We start from the raw sequence: 23,170 nt of genomic DNA on the forward strand, positions 1-23,170 counted from the left end.
ATAAGAAGTACATTGGTTCAGTCCAGAAAGGGTGGGGACAACTTGAAGCATGGAGGGGGCTTCCAGGTTACAGATAGGTGAGAGACAAATGGTTGCATTCTTTTGAGTTTTTGGTAAGCCTTTCCAAAGGAGGCAATCATAATATGCATCTATCTCAGTGAGCAGAATGGAAGGCAGATTTGCCCTGAGCAGTTTCCAGCTTGAATTTTCCTTTTAGCTTAGTGATTTTGGGGGCCCAAGATATTTTCCTTTCACAAATCTTACAAAGTATGTTCTCAATAATAATGGAATTAAAAATTGATAGCAGAAATTTGTGAGTTTCACTAATGTCTGGATAAATATCTGGATATTAAGTAACACATTGCTACATAACCAAAGAGTCGAAGAATAAATGAAAAAATATTAGAAAATACTTTGAGATAAATGAAAATGAAGACATATTAAAACTTATGATAAGCAGTTAAGACAGTGCTTAGATGGAAATTTATAGCAGTAAACATCTACATTAAGAAAGAAGAAATATCTCAAATTAATAAACTAAGTATTTCTCTTCAGAAAAGAGGAAAAGAACACCCTAAACCCACAGCAAGCAGAAATAAGAAAATAAAAACTAAAGCAGATTTTTTAAAAATTGAGAGTAGTGAGGACTAAGCTCTGATTTTTTTTATCTTGCCCAAATTCCTATCTAAGGGGTGTGGGGAGTCATGTCATACAAACCAGAAATTCTCATCAGATGGGTTTTATTTACCATGTATATCGTGACTTACATTCCAATCTGTCTCTGGCATAATAAAGAAGAAAATCAAAATATTTTACCCCAAAATGTGTTTATCTGCCATATCTTGAAATGACCCTGCAAAGCCGTCCTTTGTGGGGGAAAATCTGCATCTGTAAAGAACCTTGATTAAGTGCAGCCACTATAAGACTTCAAAAGAACCTTGGTCTCCACAGTCTTTTAGCTTAATCTGAGCATTTTCTTTCTATCAATCCCAGGTCTTTAGACAAACTCAACCAATTGTCAACCAGAAAATGTTTAAATTTACCTACAGCCTGGAAGCCCCTGCTTGGAGTTGTCTCGCTTTTCTGAACCAAACCAGTGTATTTCTTAAATGTATTTGATCGATGTCTCATGGCTCCCTAAAATGTACAAAACTGAGCTTTACCCTGACCACCTGGGGCACATGTTCTCAGGACCTCCTGAGGGCTGTGTCATAGGCCATGGTCACTCATATTTGGCTCAGAATAAATCTCTAAAAATATTTTACAGAGTTTGACTCTTTTCATCAACACTGGCAAAACAATGAACTAATGAGCCAAAGTTTGAAACTTTGTAAATATCAATCAAATTGACAAATCTTTAGCTAGTTTGACCAAGATTTTTCTTAAATAAGACTTGAATTACAGAAATAAGAAATAAAAGAAGGCTGTATTATGAAACCTTAAAACAATGAATTAGAAGGGAGCACTATTTAACAAGGGTATGCCAACAAATTATATAACTTAGAAGAGATAGAAACATTTCTAGGAAGACACAATTGCCATAAATTACTCAAGATAAATGTAAAATGTGAATACATCTAATGGAAGTAAAGAGATCAAATCAGTAACTAAAAACATCCCACATGGAAGTTCCCAGGACAGATGGCTTCACTAATAAATTCCATTAAACATTCAAAGAGTAGTTAATGCCAATCTTTGACAAGATGAGGAAGAAACAACTTCACAACTCATTTTATGAGATCAATATTACCCTGATACCTAAACTTGGCAAAATTGCAAAAGAAAAGGAAGTTATAGACCAGTATTTATTTTAATATAGACACAAAACTTCTTAACAGAAACTTGTCAACCAAATCCAGTAATATGTAGACAGACTTATACAACATGACAAATTGAGACTTATGTCAGAAATACAAGGTTGGTTTAATATCCCAAGTCAAGAACGAAGTGCTTTCTCTTGTCCCAGCTGTAAAAGAAAATTTACCTCTGAGGGCTTGAAAACAATAGAGTCCAAACAAAAGACTCCAAAATATCAAAGAGTTACATTCCAAGTTAATGGTGATTTACTAATTATTTGCAGAGAAAAAAACTAATTATGTCAGAAACATCATCTGCTTTCAAAAGTCTTACCTGGTTAGCCTTAAGTAATCCAGTATCATTCTTGAGAATCCAACAGTTTCTTGCATTAGGAAGATTGGTATGCAAGTCTATTGTGGTGGTGCTGATACCTTCAGATCTTTCAGGAATATTTTTTGTCTAATTGGGGTAGGGTGGAGGTAAACAATTTTCCAAGTTTTATATTTGACCCTTTGTCTGTAAGAATCATTATTAGGATTTACAATACCTGGAAAATGGATGATATAGTTTGAATGTTTTATCCCCTCCAAATCTCATGTTGAAATGTGATTTCCAATGTTGGAGGTGGGGCCTAGTAGGAGGTATTTTGGTTATGGGGGCAAATCCCTCATAAATGGCTTACTTAATATTGTCCTCCTGGTAATAAATGAGTCTCACTCCATCGGTTCACATGAGAGCTACTTGTTTAAAAGAGCCTGGCATCTCTCTATGCTCCATTTCTCTGTCCTGCCCTTTCTTACCACATGACACACTTGCTTTTCCTTTGCATTACACCAAAATTGTAAAGTTTCTTGAGCCCTTACCAGAAGCTGAGCAGATGCTGGTACCATGCTTGTAAAGCCTGCAGAACCAAGAGCAAAATAAACCTCTTTTCTGTATAAATTACCCAGATTCAGGTATTTCTTTATAGCAACACAAATGGACTTATACATTGAAGAAATCATCTATGTTAGGTGAACTTAGGATGGAAGTTTACTTATAACTAGCACTTGATGTATAAACTGATCCTGACCTCGGTCAGATTACAGTTGTGTTCTGGCCTCGGAAATTGTGTTGTCACAATCATCAGTAGATGGTTTATTTCTCTTCCTCCTGACGAAGATTCTTTGCTTGGCCAAACTTTGGTCAGGATTCTGAAACTTCCCAGGGCCTATCTTCACTTCTTTGTAAAATTCAGTTTTAGCAATCCTTGCTAAGTCAATTTATTAAGAACCTCCTACACTCAATGTCAATTACCCCTAATATCTGATTGGGTTCCTCATTCTCCACCAATCCCCAGGTAAAGTCTGATCACCTGGCCTTTCTTCAGCAAGAATCATTTTAGGTCAATTTAGCCAGAATCCCCCTGACCTCTGATGTTTCCACTAAGTGATTTTCTATTCACAAACCCAATTCTGCTCCTTGGCTATAAATTCTCACCTGGGCATGCTATATTTGGCACTGAACCTAATCTCTCTCCCTCATTGCAAGACCTCATTGCAGTGATTTCTGTACTTATTATGGTAGTCCTGAATAAAGTCTTTTTCACCATGTTTTAACAAGAATTATTGAATAATTTTGTCTTTAACCTCCTAAGAACAGACACAAAGATAAAATATTACAGGTCATACCAGAAAAGGCTACAGGGAAGTTTCGTGTATTATTCTTGTAAGATTGGATGCCATTACTTTCACAACTGCTCTCGAGATTGGCTTGTATCCAAGGATTCTAGGACAATACATTAACTTTTATCCAGAAACGATGAGGATTCAGTGACTAGCATCCTGACTTGAATCAGAGGACTTGTTTTCAAGCCTGGAAAATTTCTCATTGAAAAAAAAAAGATAAAACAAACCATAAACCTTAGAGTATAACTCTACTTAATGTAGTTTTTACCACTGATAATACTATAGTCCAAATGGGAGTGCCAGAAATCTCTGCATGTCTGGCCACTCCCTGAACCAAGATTACTGTATCATTGCTATCTTGATGGTAAGTGATCACATCCACTTTACATGTGCCATTTACGTGCTTCTGCTGGCCCAAGAAGCTCTTGATTCCACTTAAATCTGTTGATTCTGCCATTAAGTTGTTATCTTCCCTGCCAGCATTCCTGACTGAAAAAAAAAAAAAAGAATTGAAAAGAATTGAAAGAGTCAATTCCAGTGTGGCAGAGGCTTCTTCGACAATTGCTTGTAACAATGAAGGAGAAAATACTGTGAGTAACATAATTCACAGGCCAATGGACGGGGTACATAGGGTAGATCAGCCTAACACTCATCACTCCTGAGGTCTTTGAATTCCTTCATTTAAATTGTGATAAAGTGTTCTGGTCTTTTGATGTCAGCTATCATAGGCCAGCCTTGGATCCAAATTTATACCAATTGACTCAGCAAACTCTTCAATCCACAGCTGGCTGCCTACACTAGCACAGTGAAGGCAGAATCACTGGCATGAGACACCACTAAAATTAATTTGGCTGAATCTAAAATTGTGGTCTGCTTTGGCAGTATATGTCAAGATGTAAAAGCTATATTCTCTTTTGCCAAGAAGTTCCACTTCAAAGGAGTCATTCTTCAGATATTATAAGATCCCAAAGATAAATATAAAAATCTATTCACTGAAACATTTTTTTTGTGATAGAAAAACATAGGAGCAAATAGTAAACATGTTTAATAAATTATGATGTGTCAATATAATAGAATTACAAACTGTTTTTAGAAAGGATAAAATAAATGTACATATACTGCTTTGGTAGGTGCTCATAATAAACCTTTTACTAGGAAAAAAAACTTTTTAAGATAAAACCACTAAGAGCAATATGCAATAATACATAAACAGTATAAAATTATATCAATAATGTAATATATGTGTTGCATATCAACAATGTTAGCAATGGCTACCTATTTCTGGTAGTGGGATTATAATCAGAATCTTTCATTATGTAAGTTCTTTACTTTTATATATTTGATTTTTACAAAAACATGAATTAATTATATTATTAAGTTATTTAAATGTGAAAATAAAACAATAGAAAATAACATAGAATTATGGCCAGTTTTTCATAGTAGAAGAGACATGAAATTTCTTATTCATATATTTTACCTCTATACCTATGCTCCCCACAATTTTTCTTAATTGCTATTGCCTGTCTCACATTTTTGTAAACTAGGAAATTTCTCTGAGTTTAGGGGTGCATTCTTGGACTCTGCACAGACTGAAGAGATTGATCTCTTATTGTTTGGCTCTTTGGAATTCTGCTTTAAACAGCCAAGCTAGCGAGCCAGCTCCAGATCTAATCTCTCTGAGATCACTTTGGATAGATCACATAATCGGAACTGGTTGAAAAACTGCCCTATATTATAAATGAAAAATAATCCAGAATCCATAGAGGAATGATAAGTTTATTTGGCAAAAGATTAATTCTATTTAATTTACTGAAGATGAGTAATTGGAGGCTGTATCTCATAACTGAGCACATGAAATCATAAACATGACAAATGGGGCATTTTTATAGTGAAGGTTTGTGCAGAGATACCCAGAAACTGCTGCTGAGCTATAGGCTTAGAATTAGATTCAACACACTCTCGGTCTGAAGAACAGCTGTGTCAAGAGTGCAGCTCTGGCCGGGCATGGTGGCTCACGCCTGCAATACCAGCACTTTGGGAGGCAAGGTGGGTGAATCACCTGAGGTCAGGAGTTTGAGACCAGCCTGGACAATATGGTGAAACACTGTCTCTACTAAAAATACAAAAATTAGTTGGATGTGGTAGTGCATGCCGGTGGTCCTAGCTACTTGGGAGGCTGAGTCAGGAGAATTGCTTGAACCCGGGAGGCGGAGGTTGCAGTGAGCCGAGATCGTGCCACTGCACTGCAGCCTGGGTGACAGAGGAAGACTCCATCTCAAAAACAGAAGAAAAAAAAAAAAGAAGTGCAGCTCTCTAATTGGGCTCTTTTACTTACTATTTATATAATAAAAGCCACGTTCCTAGGCTGTATAATGGGGTTAATCATAGTAAGTACCTTGTAAAGTTACAGTGATAACCAAATAAGTGAACATAAGTAAAGCATTTTACATGTGTGCAGCTTAATAAGTTGGAGTTGTGACTATTATTTTGTTATTATTTTAGATATAATGAAGCCAGAGTCTTGTGGGTAGGTCCTCCAATTTCAGTCATGTATTCAATTAACAAAAATTTTCAAAATGAAAACCCTGTTGTCTCATTATTGACACACCAGAATATTTTCATGATATTATAAATACGCACTTGAAAACATAAGTAATGATCTCCATATGAATTTTCTAAAACTTATAGAAGTTCTTTAGCAAGTAAGAAATCCTTTTCCATTATATAGTAGCATTAATAAATAGTTTGGCATCCAGAAGCATATGTTCTGGCAATCACATTTGCTTTCTTGAAGCAACATTTGTTGAACAACATTCACTTATGTCATTTTGGCTGTGAATTAATTGCCGCACACTAATCATATCAGAGAAGGCTGTTAAATATTATTTGCCTTTCTGCCTATATTGGAATAGCCCAAGATAGGCCTCTGTAATAATTATACTTCAAAATCTCAATGGCTTATAAAAACAAAAGTTATGTGATGGATTTATTGATTGATTTACTTGCCACATCTTAAGACAGCTCTTCTCCAGCTTCAGCTGCCATTTCTGAGACAGGTGGCTTCTGGATTTTTCGGAGAGAATTCTAGATGATCATTGAAGATGTTTCTAAAAAAGCAAGGCAGGCCTAAAGTCTGTCTGTATCATTTTAGCCACATGTTATTTGTCTGAATTTAGTCAAGCAGCCTCACTGCATGGAAAGCTGCTGAATTAACCCAGCTGTGTACTTAGGAAGAACAAGCAGAATGGAGAACTCAGAATCTTGTTTCCACCTTGCAATCTATATGAACAAGTGATTTGGAATTCTGCATGATGAATAACCTCAAAACCAAATAACAAAGTTATCTTATTGATGACTAGAACAGAGGTTGGCACACAGCAAGAGCTCAAAAAATTGATAGATTCTCTAATGTAGAACTACCTATTATTTAAAATACTAAGCCAAGTTGAACTGATTATCTCAAATGCCAATTGATTACAAAAAGTTTTTCTCATTCAAGAATTTGTTTTAGGTATAATTTTTTTTCTTTTGAAAACAATTTACATTTAGTCATATTTGCATTTCATTTTTTATTTTTAAATATAGCACATTGTGTTTACACTGAGATTATATTTACTCTTACCTCCAATTTCTGGGAAGTGATACAGGTTTTACACTTTTGATAGTGTTATCTGTATTCCTTTTATAACAATTAAAATAGTACAATTTATGTGTCACACATATTGTAATATATTAAATAGGTAGACATATAGGTGGCACACATACATGGCAAAAATTGGGAATGCATTCCTTAAATAACTGAATTTTGGAAATTGCATGTCTAAAAAGCATTAATTCAATAACCACATATTAGTCATAACTTTAAGAAAGGGATAATGCTTGCATGTAACCATTAAAAATAGAGTAGCACATTTAAAATATAGCCAATGCTAAAAAGAGCAAATGAATTCACAACTCATTTCACAAATCTACCCTTACCATTATGTAAGTTAGTTGCCTAAATTTACACACAGTTTTCAGGATTAGTTACTGTTTATGCTAACAGTTAAATTTAAAATAAAATGAATAAAACCAATGAATAATTTGGCTATTTTTCTCTACTAGTCCTCTACAAGTCAAAGCATTTAGCATTCCTATTGTTTATATCTGTGTATATATTTGTGTGAGTGTGTATGCGTATATGTGTGTACTTATGAAATGTTCCTTAAATAAGAATGGAAAGATACTGCTCTCAAGAAACCATATTTCAAATTAAATAGACTTGATACCTATTCACAATTATTACTAAGAGACATGTATTATTGAAAACTGATCCAACGTAGTATTGAATTATTGTAAGTAATATATACTGTTGTATTTCAGGATAAATGTCAGTTTTCAACAAATATTTATTATTTGACTGGCATGTGCTAGATTCCGAGATTACAGAAAAACAGGTCTTGCCCTTCAGTATAAGGGAAATGGCATAACTTACAAATCAATATGCTAAATGTCAGAGAAGCAGTGGCCACTAATTAACTTGGAATAATATGGAGGTATTAGCTGAATCTCTTTGGTGGAATAAATGTGAGGGGTGCAATTTTATCAGAGGTAAATTTATGATTGCACCATGTTAAGAACGAATAGGACTTCTCAAGGTATTCATGTGGGTTAAAATTTTACAGGTAAAAGAACACCACAAATATACAGAAATGGTATATTTGAGAAATTCCAAATATAATATTTCAGTATAGCTAGTGGGTAAGCAGAGGATAAAGAACGGTCAGAATCAGTTACATAATTTTCAAAGCTCAATGAAAATGCAGGGCCTTTGCTGAGAGTGTGTGTATGATAGTGAGTTGAGAGAGGGTGAACCTCCCTTTCCCACTGGGCCTGTTGTCCTATCCACCCAGGGAATTAAAACCCCCTTGCTGCCTAGATAAGCTGGGTGCACTGAATACCTGGATCCCTAGTGGGTGAAGATCCCCACAGAGCAAGTCATCTGCCAAGTCATTTGGGCTGCCAGCCCAGAAGGGACAGTCACAGTCTTGCTCTGCCCTAAGTGCCCTGGAAAGTGTGTTTGACCCCTACCTTTTTCTACTTTTCCTATACCCACACCCAGGACACTGCACAGGGCCCAAAGCAAAGGAGGTAAAATTTAAGCCTTGCTCTGATGCTGCAACCCAGGCATGATTCCACACCGTGGGTGGCAGAGTTCACCAGGTGGGTGTGGGGAGGGAGACGCTAAGAACCTGTTCCGGAGATGGCAGGGTGATGGACTATATATGAGCCTACTGTCCCAGCCTTTGGCATATGCTCCACTATCCCATGGGACTTTGCTTACAAGAATAAATTCTAAGATAAAATTAGCAAGAATTTTAAGAAAACTATTACAGAGGATTGAATATGAAGCTACACTGGTCACAGGCCAAGTAACTGTTTTTATGCTAATGTGTTTGGACTTTACATTATAAGTAAATAATTGATGTTAAAGAATTATTTATATAAATAACAAATAATAGTATTACAATCATGTAACTAGAAGTATAGATTAAGGGGCAAGAACATTGTGGAGTTCTCAGATTAAAAGCAATATTAAAGTTGGTGAATACTAAGTTTGTTTCAACCATCAATTTTTATGACTGAATAAAACTTAAAATCACTACTTTAGATCACAGTTTTATTGGGTCATATTAAAGGAAGGATCTTATGATTTGATTTCAAAATTGTAGAAGGCTGGATCCTTGAGGCTGTAATAGGTTGTTCCCACATGTTTAATAATATAAAACTGGGAAATGAATAATATTAAAATACAAAATCTCAATGTATCATCATCTTATGAATTGATATTTGAAATGGAGATTATGTTTAAAGACTTTCTGTTATAAAATGTGTACAAAACAACTTTGTTAGAAACCAATACCATAGAATCCTTGGCCATGTGCACCTTAGCAATTATCTCCTGGAAAGTGCAAATGTATATTCCTCCAGAATTTTGTAAAGTCAAGGTCATGATATTATTAAACAGCTTTGATAGCAATCTTGGCACACTAACAACCTGATTGCTCCAAAATTATATGTGAAAACATATATGCTAAATTTAAAGTTATCAACATCACTGAGCCAGTCACCTCCTCTTTCTAGCATTTAAATGTGTTTTTTTTTGCAAATATGGCTATAAAGACTTATTGTCAATATTTACAAGACATTTCTGAGCCAGATTTCTTTCATAGAATGTCAAGATTAATTTAACTGGTTCTACAAGCAGACAAATAAAACAATATCATTTACAACAGGAAAACAAAGACGTGAATCAAACTCATGTTTCAAGACCATGAGTTTAATCTAAGCAAATTTTCTGTGGTCTTGGTGGCCCATCCATGCAGCTTTAATTATGAGATAATATGGTGATACATATGAACACATCCTTTTCTCTCATCTCATTCTCTCACTTACTGCTCCAGCTGGCAGATAAAACTTTTACAAAGTCAATAGATGCTTTACTGGATCTAGACCATCACTGCTCAGTCTCTTGCTGTCATATTTAACTTCATACTCCAACCAGTGAGTCTATATTTTGAAGTCTACTAACCCTTATTTAAAATCTTCATGTATACCCATGTGTTGAAAGATGATGTTAATCAGAGAAATTTCATCTTGCAGAAAGAATCAACTTATTGTCTAATTTTTCTTTAGTCAGAAGTTTTAAATACTATTGAATTAGGCTCTAGTTGATGAGAGCAGATAATTTTTCCTTAGATCCTTTAAAATAAATTGTTCATGGACATTCTGATACACCATTTCTATCACTCTGGATTCTAATGACTAAATCAGTATTCTCTAAGCTATGCATAGAAAACTAATCCTTTTGAGAATAAATGATGGGAGAGTCTTAGTATAAGACAAACGAGTATGATGGAGAGATCAGAAAACTGGAGAACACATACACTGCTTAAATTGATTTAAACTGCATTTAAAAAGTGTAGCTACCTCATTCTACTAACACTGGTAGTAGTAGATTGTTTTTAAAGATGGCCATAATGATATCTTACATTTTGCATGCTTCTCACAATAAAACTTTACTACTTTCATGATCAAAAGTGATATTCTCATCCCTGTCTCCCTTTAAATTTGGTCTGGCTCTCTGGCATGCTTCAACCATTAGAATGCAGCAGAAGTGAGACTGTGTGACTTCCAAAGTGCATCTTTATGCATTCTTTTAGTTTCTGTTTTCATGCTTTTGAAATACATGTAGTCCTCTCAGAGTACTGCCTTGAGACCTCCATGCTGTGAGGAAGCCCAACTAGTTACATGGAAAGACCATAAGAAACAGAACTAATGTGCCCTACTGACAGCTACAACTTATGCTCTCTCTTCCCCAATCACACTGGTGATCCCAAGTGAAACCAGAAGGACCATCCAGCCATATCCCTAAGAAAAACTAAATCATTGTCATCTTAAAGCACTGAATTTTGATTGTTTAACAATTGATAACTAATACATCTACCAAACTTTATCTCCCACAGTTTGTGACTCTCACTCTAAACAAATACAAAACCCAATTAAAACACTAAACCTAGTAGAATAAAATTTAATTGTTTAACTCAATTTCTTAATGCTTAGGCAGCATTTTTTTCCAACCATTACATAAGTTCTCATAACATGCCAGGTAAAAATTCATTCCATATAGAATTTTTTTGCTGTACACCAATTAAAATTTCTGGGCATGCCTTGCAAACGATAAATGACAATTTTTTAAATTTTGTTTTACTGACAAATAGCAGAGTTAACATAGTAATTTGACCTTTTGTTATAAACTCACATATATTTCATATTGTTTGTTTTCCCATCCTAATTGGGGATGGGGAAAGCAATTCGAATTCAACTTAGATTTTAATAATAGTTTTAATGTAAGTTTACATACTAAATCTCATTGCCTTAAGCCAAAACCTAGTTACATAAAATATTATATAGCAAATATCTTGTATTCTGCTTATCCCATGTACATTCAGCAACACATTTTTTCTTTCTATTCCTCCTTGCACTCATACATATGGTGATCTTCTTTCACCCACGGGTCATCTTTCTGCCACTGCCCAGACATGATGGTCTACCTGGCAAATTCTTACTTACCAGCCAAGATGCAATGTGTCAGCTCCATGAAACTTTCACTAATTCATCTAGGTAAAATAAATCACTTCCTTCTCTATGTGCCACTCTGCCCTGTACTTGTGTCTTTATAGCACCTATCATATTTATGCCCATGTGTTTTTAGCATGTGTGCATCCTTCCATATACATTTCCTAAATTGAACTACCACTGTTTTATTCACCCATTAATACAATCTCTGCAATACAACACAATACTTGGTCCACAGTTAAAACTTAATAAATGCATTTTAAAGGGTGAATATATTAATCCCCCTTTTATTTCTGTGGCTATATAATCTTTATTCACTTTAGCCTTCATCTTAATATACCTTAGATATCTTTAATTTTGTCTTCTAATCTGCATAATATTACATGTAATATCATTTCTTTGAACGTTATAAATTTGATGCCATCACATCATGGCCCATACAGGATGCAATCTCAACACTACTCTGGGAATTTCCAGGTGGGTTAATTTTTTTTTAGCTTGTTGTTAACACTGTCTTAATTATTTTCATCAATTCTCACTTACTGAATTGTCACTTCATAAATATATAACTGAATGAATAAGTGATATAGTAGGTCAAACAAAGCTCAAGTATTGTGCTTGTTAAGTACCTAAGATATATACATGTACCTGTTTTAGATGATAGCATCATCATTGTTCAAAAATCACAGCCTTAATATTATCCTATTGGAAATTGTAATCCCTTTGACAGTTATCTTTTTGATATAATTTACTAGATAGAAGTACAGCAAAATTCATCTCTTTATAAAAGAGAACATTATGTATTACTTTTCCTGCTTTTTATTACCTTTAATTACACAAGGAATACATGACTTTTTCTCACAAAAATGTAATCCGCGCAAATTCCATTTTCCTTACCTCCTCTCTAGATACAGCTACTATTAAATTGTATATTTCTTCATATAGCTACAGACTTATATGGTTAAGTTAAATTAAACTCTTTGCACTTATCTACCTGTCATTTTTCCCTGAGGAAAAAAAGCAAAAATTTATTATTATTATTATTATTAATTTGTTAGAGATGAGTGTCACTCCGTCACTCAGGCTAGAGTGAAGTGGCAGGGTCATAGCTCATGGCAGCTTCAAACTTCTAGGCTTAAGTCATCCTCACGCTTCAGCTTCCTGAGTAGTTGGGACCACAGCTGTGTACCACCATGCCTGCTTGGCTAATCTTTAATTTTTTTAAGGACAGGGTTTCACTATGTTGCCCAGGCTGGTATCCAACTCCCAGCCTCAGGAGATGCTCCCAGTCAGCCTCCCGAGTACAGAAGTAAAAGTTTAATTCCATTAATGGAATGAGAAAACATCAGATCTTAAATGTGTATTTTCCTGAAGCACACAGTTAAGATTAAAAAATCTGCCAGTCATAATTCGGAATAGTGTTTTTTAAAGCCGACTTCATTTCTAATTATATCTATCAGATAAAAGAATCCAGCTGTTTATGTTTTGTGATAGCTTGCTTGGATATAGTCCAAAAGGTGAAGTTGGTGAATTTATAATCTTCTGACTAGTAACATATTGAAACAGCATGATGTAGCAGCAGCAATTTTAAGTATACTTGCTTGTTTTGCTTTCATCAGACGTTAATATCTTTTGCATTGCAAGTAAAGCCTCTTAGGATTTAGAAGGACGGCTATTGTTTACATTCCCAAAGCTCCTTCCTCCCACACCTCACCCTCCGATATCCACAGAAACCCTTCTTCCGAGGCTGCCTCCTTGGCCTTAATTGTGAGAACAATGAGGCTGTTCATAAGAAACCACTCACTCCAGCAGCCTGACGAGCTCCTTTATGGTTTCTATGCAAGCCTGATTGATTACCCAGGGAACATATACTACACCTTGTCAGAATTCCTATTAAGGAGGCTGGGACTTGATTTCTAAAGAACTGAGAAGAATATTTTTGAGTCTTGCCTGTTCCATGATACAGTTCCTCTGGGCACCCATTATGAAAGACTCAAGGTGAGGCAAGTACCAGATTGCATTTAGGCACAGGGAGAAAGCACTACACATTGTGATGAAGTGCTTTTAACATTTCACAGTTTAATATAATTGGATCCTAATAGGAGGTTTCTGTCAAAGTCTTTTCAGTCAAGAGTCCTATCAAAGAACTTGGTTTCACTTACATCTCTATTCAAAAGACAGATTTTATTCCAAATGCTATCCCTGGGGATAGCTAAATAACGAATGGATACATTGGCAAACCATCAGCCCAGCAAGGGCCCTATGGTAAATATACTTACATGGATTTTACAGAATGTATGTATATATAAATACACACACACACTGTCACACACATGCATACACACACGTATTTGGAAAGTATGCCTTCTATTACTCGACATTTGGTGAAGAAGAGATGAATACTGTTCAGTTTTTCTTTTCATTATTTATAAAAGTAAATGACCTTAAAGTATATGAGAAAGATACATGTGGCCGGGCGCGGTGGCTCACGTCCATAATCCCAGCACTTTGGGAGGCCGAGACGGATGGATCACCTGAGGTCAGGAGCTCGAGACCAACCTAGCCAACACGGTAAAACCCCATCTCTACTAAAAATACAAAAATCATCCAGGTGTGGTGGCATGCACCTGTAATCCCAGCTACTCGAGAGGCTGAGGCAGAAGAATCACTTGAACCCAGCAAGCGGAGGTTGCAGTGAGCCAAGGTTGTGCCACTGCACTCCAGCCTGGGCGACAGAGTAAGACTCCTTCTCAAAAAGCAAAAATAAAGATACAGGTTAGACATGTGTTAGATGTGATTTATACTGTGTCAGCATAAGCATATATTTGCATGTGTTTTTCCCTGTTAAATGGAGGCAGAGGAACAGAAGGTTCAGGGTAGAGTTAAAATTCCCAGGCATGTGTGAATGTATTTTAGATTTTGACATCAGCCTGCTGTGTGGCCTTTTGCATCTTCATTAACTTTCCTCCATCTCTTCATGATTCCTCAACTGTAAAATGGGATCCAAATAGCAGATAGAGGTTGGCAAGTTCTGCATGAACCACTATATATGGCTTCTATAAAAGTGGAGATTTTCACTCATAAAAAACTTTAAGTGCCATACTTAATAAAAATTTTATGTACTGTTCTATTTCTCTCAAGCAAATAAAAAGATGTCAGGTAAACAGTCATCTGATATCAGTCTCAACAAGCCTCCTTCCACCCGTATACAAAGTTGTGCAACTTTTTAATGTATTTGGAAAATTACTTTACTTTGTACATTTTGTAGTTGGAGAAACTAAGATGATACCGAGGAGTTCTTATACTTTTTAGGCCTTAGAGTAGAACAGTCAGAGGAACTGATGTTTTTGGAACTCAGATGGAGACCCAGCTAGGGATACTTGATGAAACGAGAGTATATAGTTAAAGATTCTTTAAGAAGAGTATTGTATACTCTTGTGGGGGCTTTTTACTACTTATTCACTTTTTAGAAATTGTTAATTCTAAAAACTGGGAGAAAAGTAAAAAACATTATGTCACCAAAGTCAAAAGCTTACAGATATTCATTATCAATATAAAATGTATCATTTTTTACTCTGTAATTAAATATGACAGATATATTGAATACCAGCAAAGAGAATATCATTTTAATGAATCCTGCAAAATTTTAAAGAATCATGTAGTATTTTTTTACCTAATCAGAAGAATGTGCAATCATGTAAAAGACCAGTAATATCATAAACAAAAGAGAATAATCAAGATTCAGTGACACAATTTATTTCAGATTTATTAGAATTTTCCGGATAACATTATTTATCTACAAACTATGTATATTTTAGACAGTATGTAACATTGTCATCCAAAGAAACATGGATTCAAGTTGTATGGGATTCAAGTTATAAGACTATTATTTACTAGCTTTGTGACCTTACAAAAAGTATTTAATCCCCTAGATCCTAAGATTCTTCATTTTTTAAATGGAGTAGAAATTGATATTCGACTACATTAAAACTGTAGGTCATTTTTCTCCCAGAATTGGCTAAGAAAAGAAACCCAATATATTTAAGAAGAGCAAACAAAATAAATGAGACTGATTTATCTTTTAAAACATTCTAGAGAAAGGGTAGAACATTAAGTAAAAAGAGAAGATCTAGTTAAACTGCAGAGAGAAAAAAATAGATTAACTTACAATATATATCAATTAGTCTGATAGCAGACTTCTCAATAGCAATAACAGAAGCCAAAAGAGAGTCAGATAATATCTTGAAAATTCTCAGAGAACATAGCTTTTACTTTAGAATTCAATCTGACTAAACTGTCATTCAAAATGACAGTGAAATAAAGGTATGTTTCACAAAGTCCGACTGAGTGAATATGACTAAAAACCATATTAAAATAACTTAATCGCTTCTTCATGGAGAGTTGGCCCCAGTACTCCCAAATGTACCCTGGGATGAGAAGCCAGGAACTGACCAAAATCCTGTCAAAGAAATACAAGGAACTCCCAGAGCAGATGAAACAGAAATATATTCAGGATTTCCAGAAGGCAAAGCAAGGATTTGAGGAAAAACTTGCTCGATTCAATGAAGAACACCCTGATTTAGTCCAGAAGGCCAAGAAATCTGGTGTCTCCAAGAGGACTCAAAACAAAGTGCAAAAGAAGGTTCAGAAAAATATTGAAGAAGTGAGGTCTCTTCCAAAAACGGATCGATTTTTCAAGAAGGTAAAATTTCATGGAGAGCCTCAGAAACCCCCCATGAATGGATACCACAAGTTTCACCAAGATTCCTGGTCAAGTAAAGAGCTGCAACATTTGTCAGTGAGGGAGCGCATGGTAGAGATTGGCAGACGCTGGCAGCGCATCCCGCAGAGCCAGAAGGATCATTTTAAGAGCCAGGCTGAGGAGCTGCAGAAGCAATACAAGGTGAAATTGGATCTCTGGCTCAAGACTTTGTCACCTGAAAATTATGCTGCATACAAAGAATCGACCTATGCTAAGGGTAAGAATATGGCCATGACAGGAGGCCCGGACCCCAGGTTGAAACAAGCAGATCCGCAGTCCTCATCAACAAAGGGTCTGCAAGAAGGATTTGGGGAGGGGCAAGGGCTCCAGGCTGCAGGAACAGATTCATCACAGACTATTTGGGTAAACTGTCATGTCTCCATGGAACCAGAAGAGAACAGGAAGAAAGATGGAGAAGAGGAAGAAAGCAGTAACTCTTCAGACTGCAGCAGTGGAGAAGAAATGGAAGTTGATGTCTGAGGGCAGTGGCTCTAGTGCAGCTTCCTTGTTTTTTTTTTTGTTTTTTTCTTTTCTTCCTTCCCCCCGCAAAGTAGGACAGGTTGGGAAGAAAGAAGCAACTTGGTGCAGCACTCTCCTACATCAAGATTACGAGCCTGGGAGGAACTCTTTGGGAAGAATAAATACAAGTTTGAGCCAATACTGGCCTTATCCTTAAAAAAACAAACAAACAAATATCATCCCTTTCCCAAGGAACTTTATGCAATTAAGGCTTCTGAAATGAAGAGATGATTACATTATGGGGTACACACTGTATTAGACTGAATATTTCTGAAGCAAGAGGCTTTGCTTTACTCATTTTTGTCCTGCCAAAGGTGGTAGGGGGATACCCATAAGCCTGGGACCCGAACTTCCCTGTGGAAATGTTTTTAAGGACTCCTGCACTAAATCTAGGGTCGGGGATATTTATTTGATGAAAGGTGGGGTAGGTGTCTTAAGAGAATTGTCCCACTCTTGATATCTCTCTCCTTCCCTCCCTGAAGTAAGGAGTTGGCCATTCCCATGCCTGGGAGTAGGGAGTAATATTTCTACATGTATATCTGACTCTTAGTTCTTGATTAGACTTTTTTTGCTTATTTCAAAAGAAAAATGAAAATACAAAATAAAAAGTTACTGATTTAATCTGAAAGAGCTCCTCCACAGAATCATTTGTGACATTGGGTGCAGCTTCTCTAAGTTATATCTGCATTTATTCTTGAAGCTCCAAATTTTTCCTGCTGCTTCAAATGCAAGTGAATCTCACCTTTAGCATTCAGGATTGATACAAAGATATAGAGAAAGACAGATATAGATGAGTACACTATCCTGTTTCACTATCTGCTCTATCTAAGAATTCATGCACCAGTGTCACATTGTTTTAATTTTTTGATTTACTAATATGTTTGAAAATCTACCTAAAGTTAGTGCCTTCTCAGTATACCTTTATTCTATTAAATATTTCTGGCTATTTTCATATTTTGTTCTCATGAATATTAGCATCACAGAACTAGTTGTATTATTTTTGTATAAAAACCATTGAATATTGTTTATTTTGTCCCTAGATATCTTAGGAAAATTTTACTTATAAGTTTTTTCTAAATAAATAATAAGTTTCAGAGAATAATGACAATGTTTACCATTTTTATACCTCTAATTTCTAAATGTGTTGGATTAAAATATCCAGAAGAATGTTAAATAATAAGAATAATCTGTTCTTGGATTGCTTCTGACTTTTAACCTAATGCTTACAGAATTTAAAATCATGAAAATTATGCTGATGTGTACATTTGAAATAAATTATTAAAAATAAAAAAAAGAATAAACTTCAAAAAAAAGGAAATTAAACTAGAATAAGATATTAAGAACAGTGATGAATTTTAAAAACTCATTACATGTACCAGTAAATTTAATAAAAACAAAAAACAAAACAGACTTCTAGTTTCAGTTTTGACATGTAGAGCTTGGAAGTCATCACTCCTGTCCTAAAATCAAGCAAAAGCGGAGCAAACCAAAATTCAATCATGGATTTATCCATGCAGAACTGAGACTGCAGAGCAAACTACCACCCAAACCTGGAAAGAGAGACTAATGCTTAAAATAATAGCCAAGATTTGCTTATCGGGAACAGAAACCACTATTGACATAAATGGTTAGGAATTACCATTTAAATAACTGTGATTAATTGCTAGAGGAAGATTGTGAACTAGCATAAGGATGAGGTAACTCCCCATGATTTTGGTCTTGGAAGAATCCAGTTACTTTTGTGGGTTTTACCTTGAGGAATTCCATTATTTTTACAATGCAGATCCCAGAAAGATACTTCACGGCTTTGCAGGGAATGAGGGTGGGTGGTTATACTTAATGGTAAGAAACTGTTATGTGTTCCCCTAAGACTGGGATCAAGGCAATAATGTCATCTGTCCTCATTACTATTCAACATCATACTGAAAGTCCTAGCCAATGCAATAAGATGATACAGGAAATAAAAGACATACATATTGGAAAGAGAGAAAAAGAAATTTTAACTATAGCTATTCAAAGGTAACATGATTTTTCCTGGAAAAAATTCCAATTAAATAATGGACATACACACACACAAACATCCTAGGGCTAATATAAGCAAGGTCACATAAGACAAAGTTAATATACACAAGTCATTTGTTTTCATGTATGCCAATAATGAATAATTGAAATTGGAAATTAAATAAACAATACCATTTACAATAGCCCTCTCTGCCCCTCTCATTTATACCTAAGATAAAATACTTAGGTATAAATCTAACTAAATATATATACAATCTGTAAATGAACAATATAGAAAGACATTTTTAAAAAATCTAAACAAATGGGAACATATTTCACATTAATGGACTAGAAGACTCAGTATTATTTAAATGCTAATTCTTCCAAATTGATCTATAGATTTAATAAAATCTTTCAGCAAGGGATTTGGTAGATATTGACAAATATATTCTAAAATTTATATGGAAAGACAAAAAACCTAGAATAGCTAACATGATGCCAAAAAGCAAAGTTAGAGTACTCAAACTACCCAATTTCTAGACATTGTATAAAAATACAGTTATTAGACAGCATGATATTGGTTGAAAGAACCAACATCAGTGGAATAGAATAACATCCAAAAATAGACCCACACAATTATAGTCAACTGGCCTTTGACAAAAGAATAACAGCAATTCAATAGAAAAATTATAGTCATTTTAACCATTAGTACTGGAAAAATTGGATGTCCATATGCAAAGTAATGATAATAATAATACAGATAAAGACCTAACACCTTTTACAGAAATAAGCTCAAAGTGGATCATATAGTTAATGTAATATACAAAACGATAAAACTTGAAAACATAGGAGAAAATTTATGGGAGTTTGGGTTAGATGATGAGTTCTTACAAACAGTATCGATAGCATAATAATCCATGAACAATTAAATTAATATGTTGGACTTCATTAAAATAAAAAAACTTTTGCTCTGCAAATACATTGTTAAGAGAATAAAAAAACAAGCTACTGAAAAACATTATTTGCAAACATATATCTGATAAAGACCTTAGATCTGAAATATACAAAGAATGCATAAAACTGACCAATAATAAAACAACCCAATTAAAAAAAAAAACAGGCAAAAGATCTATACAGATGTCTCACCAAAAAAGGTCCATAGATAGCAAGTAAACGTATAAGTAGATGTTCAACATCATTTGTCATTGAGAAATTACTAATTAAAACAACTAGATACTATGTACATATGAGAATGGTTAAAATTCAAAAATCAAAAACACACATTGCTGGCTACGATGTAATGCGATGGAAACTCTCATTTATTGTTGGTAGGAATGCAAAATGGTATAGCCACTATGGAAGACACTTGAACAGTTTTTTACAAAGTAAAACATATTCTTACCATGTCATCTAGCAATTGTGCTTCTTCGTATTTATCCAACTAATTTGAAAGTGTCTACACAAAAACCTGGACATGAATGTTTTGGCATCTTTATCTATTATTGCCAAAAACTGGAAACAACTAAAATGTCCTTCTACAGATGAATGGATAAAGCAACTGCGATGCATCCATACAATGTGATATCATTCAGCAGTACAAATAAATGTGCTAATAAGTCACAGACTAACATAGATGAATCTTAAATATTATTAGTGAGTCAAAGAAGCCAGCCTCAAAAGGCTGTTCTTCCAATTATCTGACGTTCTGGAAAAAGCAAAACTATGTGGCCAGTAAAAATATCAATGGTTGTGAGAGGTTCCAGGGTAGGAAATGAGAGCTGAAGTTGTGAAACACATGAGATGTTTTAGATCTGTGAAACCTAATACTGTAATCATAGGTACGTGACTCATTTGTTAAAACCAATAGAACTTTACAGTCCAAAGAATAAAGCCTAATGCATGTGAATTTTTAAAAATGTACATGTGTAAGGTTGTGATATACCTTGATACACTGTAGAATGTGACAAAACAATCTAACTGTATTACAAATGTATGAACCAACCTCACTGAAGGGTATTTGGGAAAAAGTTGTTGAGCTAAGTAAATTTGGGAATAAGTAGGATATTCAAGATTAAAAGCAAAAGAAACTATACATAAATATTGTACTCTAATTGATAAAGAGGTTTTTCATGAGGGTGTGGGTTAATTCTGATACTGCTACCCACATCTACTGAGACATTGAAAATTCCGTAAATAGAAGGCAGATTGTAGGAGCCAGATTTCTTATTGCTGGAATGCAAGTTTACAGATAATCAAGGGACAAAGACTAGAATGATCCATGTGGTAATGCGCTAGAGTTGGAGACATCAGGATTAACTCATGTTTAAATGAACTTATAGAGATATAGATAGTTACATATAGATGTATGTGTAGATATGCGGGTTATTAGACACACATACATTTATCTATTCTGTCAGCTGAGAGGACATAGAAGCAAAGAATATCTTAGTAGCAATGAGCACACACAGCATCCAGATCTTGTTTTTTTTTTTATACCATTCTACAGAAAAAGTAACCAGAGACTTTTGAAGAAATAACTGATTCTAGGACTGGGAAAGAAAGGGCAAGATAATCCCAGAGTATCTTGCAGTGACAGAAAATAAGCAAGTGTGAAAAAGAAATACACACCAATATATGAATAACTTTGGGAGGCTGAGGCAGGTGGATCACTTGAGATCAGGAGTTTGAGACAAGACTGGACAATATGGTGAAACCCCGTCTCTACTAAAAATACAAAAATTAGCTAGGCATGGTGGCACATGCTGGTGGTCCCAGCTACTCAGGAGGCTGAGGCAGGAGAATCGCTGGAACCCGGGAGGCAGAGGTTGCGCTGAGCTGAGATTGCGCCACTGCACTCCAGCCAGGGCAGACAGAGCAAGACTCCCTTAAAAAAAAAAGAAAAAAAAGAATAAATACAGAAGTCAGGGAAAAGAGACAAATCTGCTTGCAGAAGACTTTGAAATAGTTTATACTGCTATTCCACTCTCAGAGAGGTGGAGCATAATTCCCTATTCCTTATGTGAGGGTTGCACATATTGACTTACTTCCAAAGAGTACAGTGTAGAAAACAGGAGGAGGAAAGGGTAATTTTTCAATGGAGAAACATTACCTTATATAGGTGATCAAAGTTAACATCAAGAGTGATAAATTGGCCTGGAGCAGTGGCTCACGCCTGTAATCCTAACACTTTGGGAGGCCGAGGAGAGTGGATCACCTGAGGTTAGGAGTTCAAGACCAGCCTGACCAACATGGAGAAACCCCATCACTACTAAAAATACAAAATTAGCTGGGCGTGGTGGCACATGCCTGTAATCTCAGCTACTCAGGAGGCTGAGGCAGGAGAATCGCTTGACCCCGGAATCAGAGGTTGCTGTGAGCCAAGATCTTCCCATTGCACTCCAGTCTGGGCAACAAGAGCAAAACTCCATCTCAAAGAGAGAGAGAGAGAGAGAAAGGGCCTTAGGTAAAATAGAATAAAATATGAATAAAGTATTAACATGAATTAATAGTAATATACAAATGTGTGTTCACTTATTTTAACAAATGTCAGATACATGAAATGCAAGATGTTAACAGCAGAATAAACAGGGACTGGCATATAAAAAACCTCTCAGCATTATCTTCATAATTTTTCTACAAATCTAAAACTTCTCTAAAACAGAAAGCTAATTTTTTTAAGTAATTACTATAGAAACAATAATGATAATGATGACAATTTAGGGAGTATAAAACAAATAACAAATAAAAGAATAAAATGAAAGGAGTCAAGTCTCTCGAGTTGCAGCAGTCTAAGGTATCTGAAAAACCCGGAAGAGAATAAATATTAACACATTACCTGGTCAAGTAATTTTAAAGGTAACTACTATACAATAAATAGGATATATAATCTCAAAGATAGCAGAGAATAAAAATGGAAAATAAAGATGGTTTCATTGGATCATTTCATCAATCAAATGAAAAAGAAGAAAAAAAGTAACGAAGAAACCATAGCAATTATAAAGCATAAAGTCAGATTGTGCATAAAAATCCAAATAAAAATAGGTGACATTTGGTAACAGAAAATACAACGTGAGATTTAAAAAATACAATCTTGCTATTGATTGCCTAAAATATGCTCACTTAAAATGACAAGAAATGGTTGATGCTTCTAGAATGCAAAAAGAAATTATACATTGTAAATGCTAACAACAAAAAAAATGGGAATGGCTGCATTATTATTATCTAAAGCATACTTTAAAATTAAAAATATCTCTGACAAAAAAAGATTAATGTGTAAATGTAAAATGCAATATTTAACAGGAATAAA

The 23,170-nt window shown here is 35.0% G+C and overlaps 1 protein-coding gene across 1 annotated transcript; it reads left to right on the plus strand.

Annotated features, from left to right (window-relative positions):
• The first annotated feature begins 13,758 nt into the window (after positions 1 to 13,758).
• Positions 13,759 to 22,119, plus strand: LOC467529 (upstream-binding factor 1-like protein 1). Its single transcript, XM_016926891.4, has one exon. The coding sequence runs from the start codon at positions 15,976 to 15,978 to the stop codon at positions 16,822 to 16,824; it is 849 nt and encodes a 282-aa protein (XP_016782380.4). The 5' UTR covers positions 13,759 to 15,975; the 3' UTR covers positions 16,825 to 22,119.
• The last annotated feature ends 1,051 nt before the right edge of the window (positions 22,120 to 23,170 follow it).

Source organism: Pan troglodytes, chromosome 15 (genome assembly GCF_028858775.2).
Source record: "Pan troglodytes isolate AG18354 chromosome 15, NHGRI_mPanTro3-v2.0_pri, whole genome shotgun sequence".
Classification (NCBI taxonomy): domain Eukaryota; kingdom Metazoa; phylum Chordata; class Mammalia; order Primates; family Hominidae; genus Pan; species Pan troglodytes.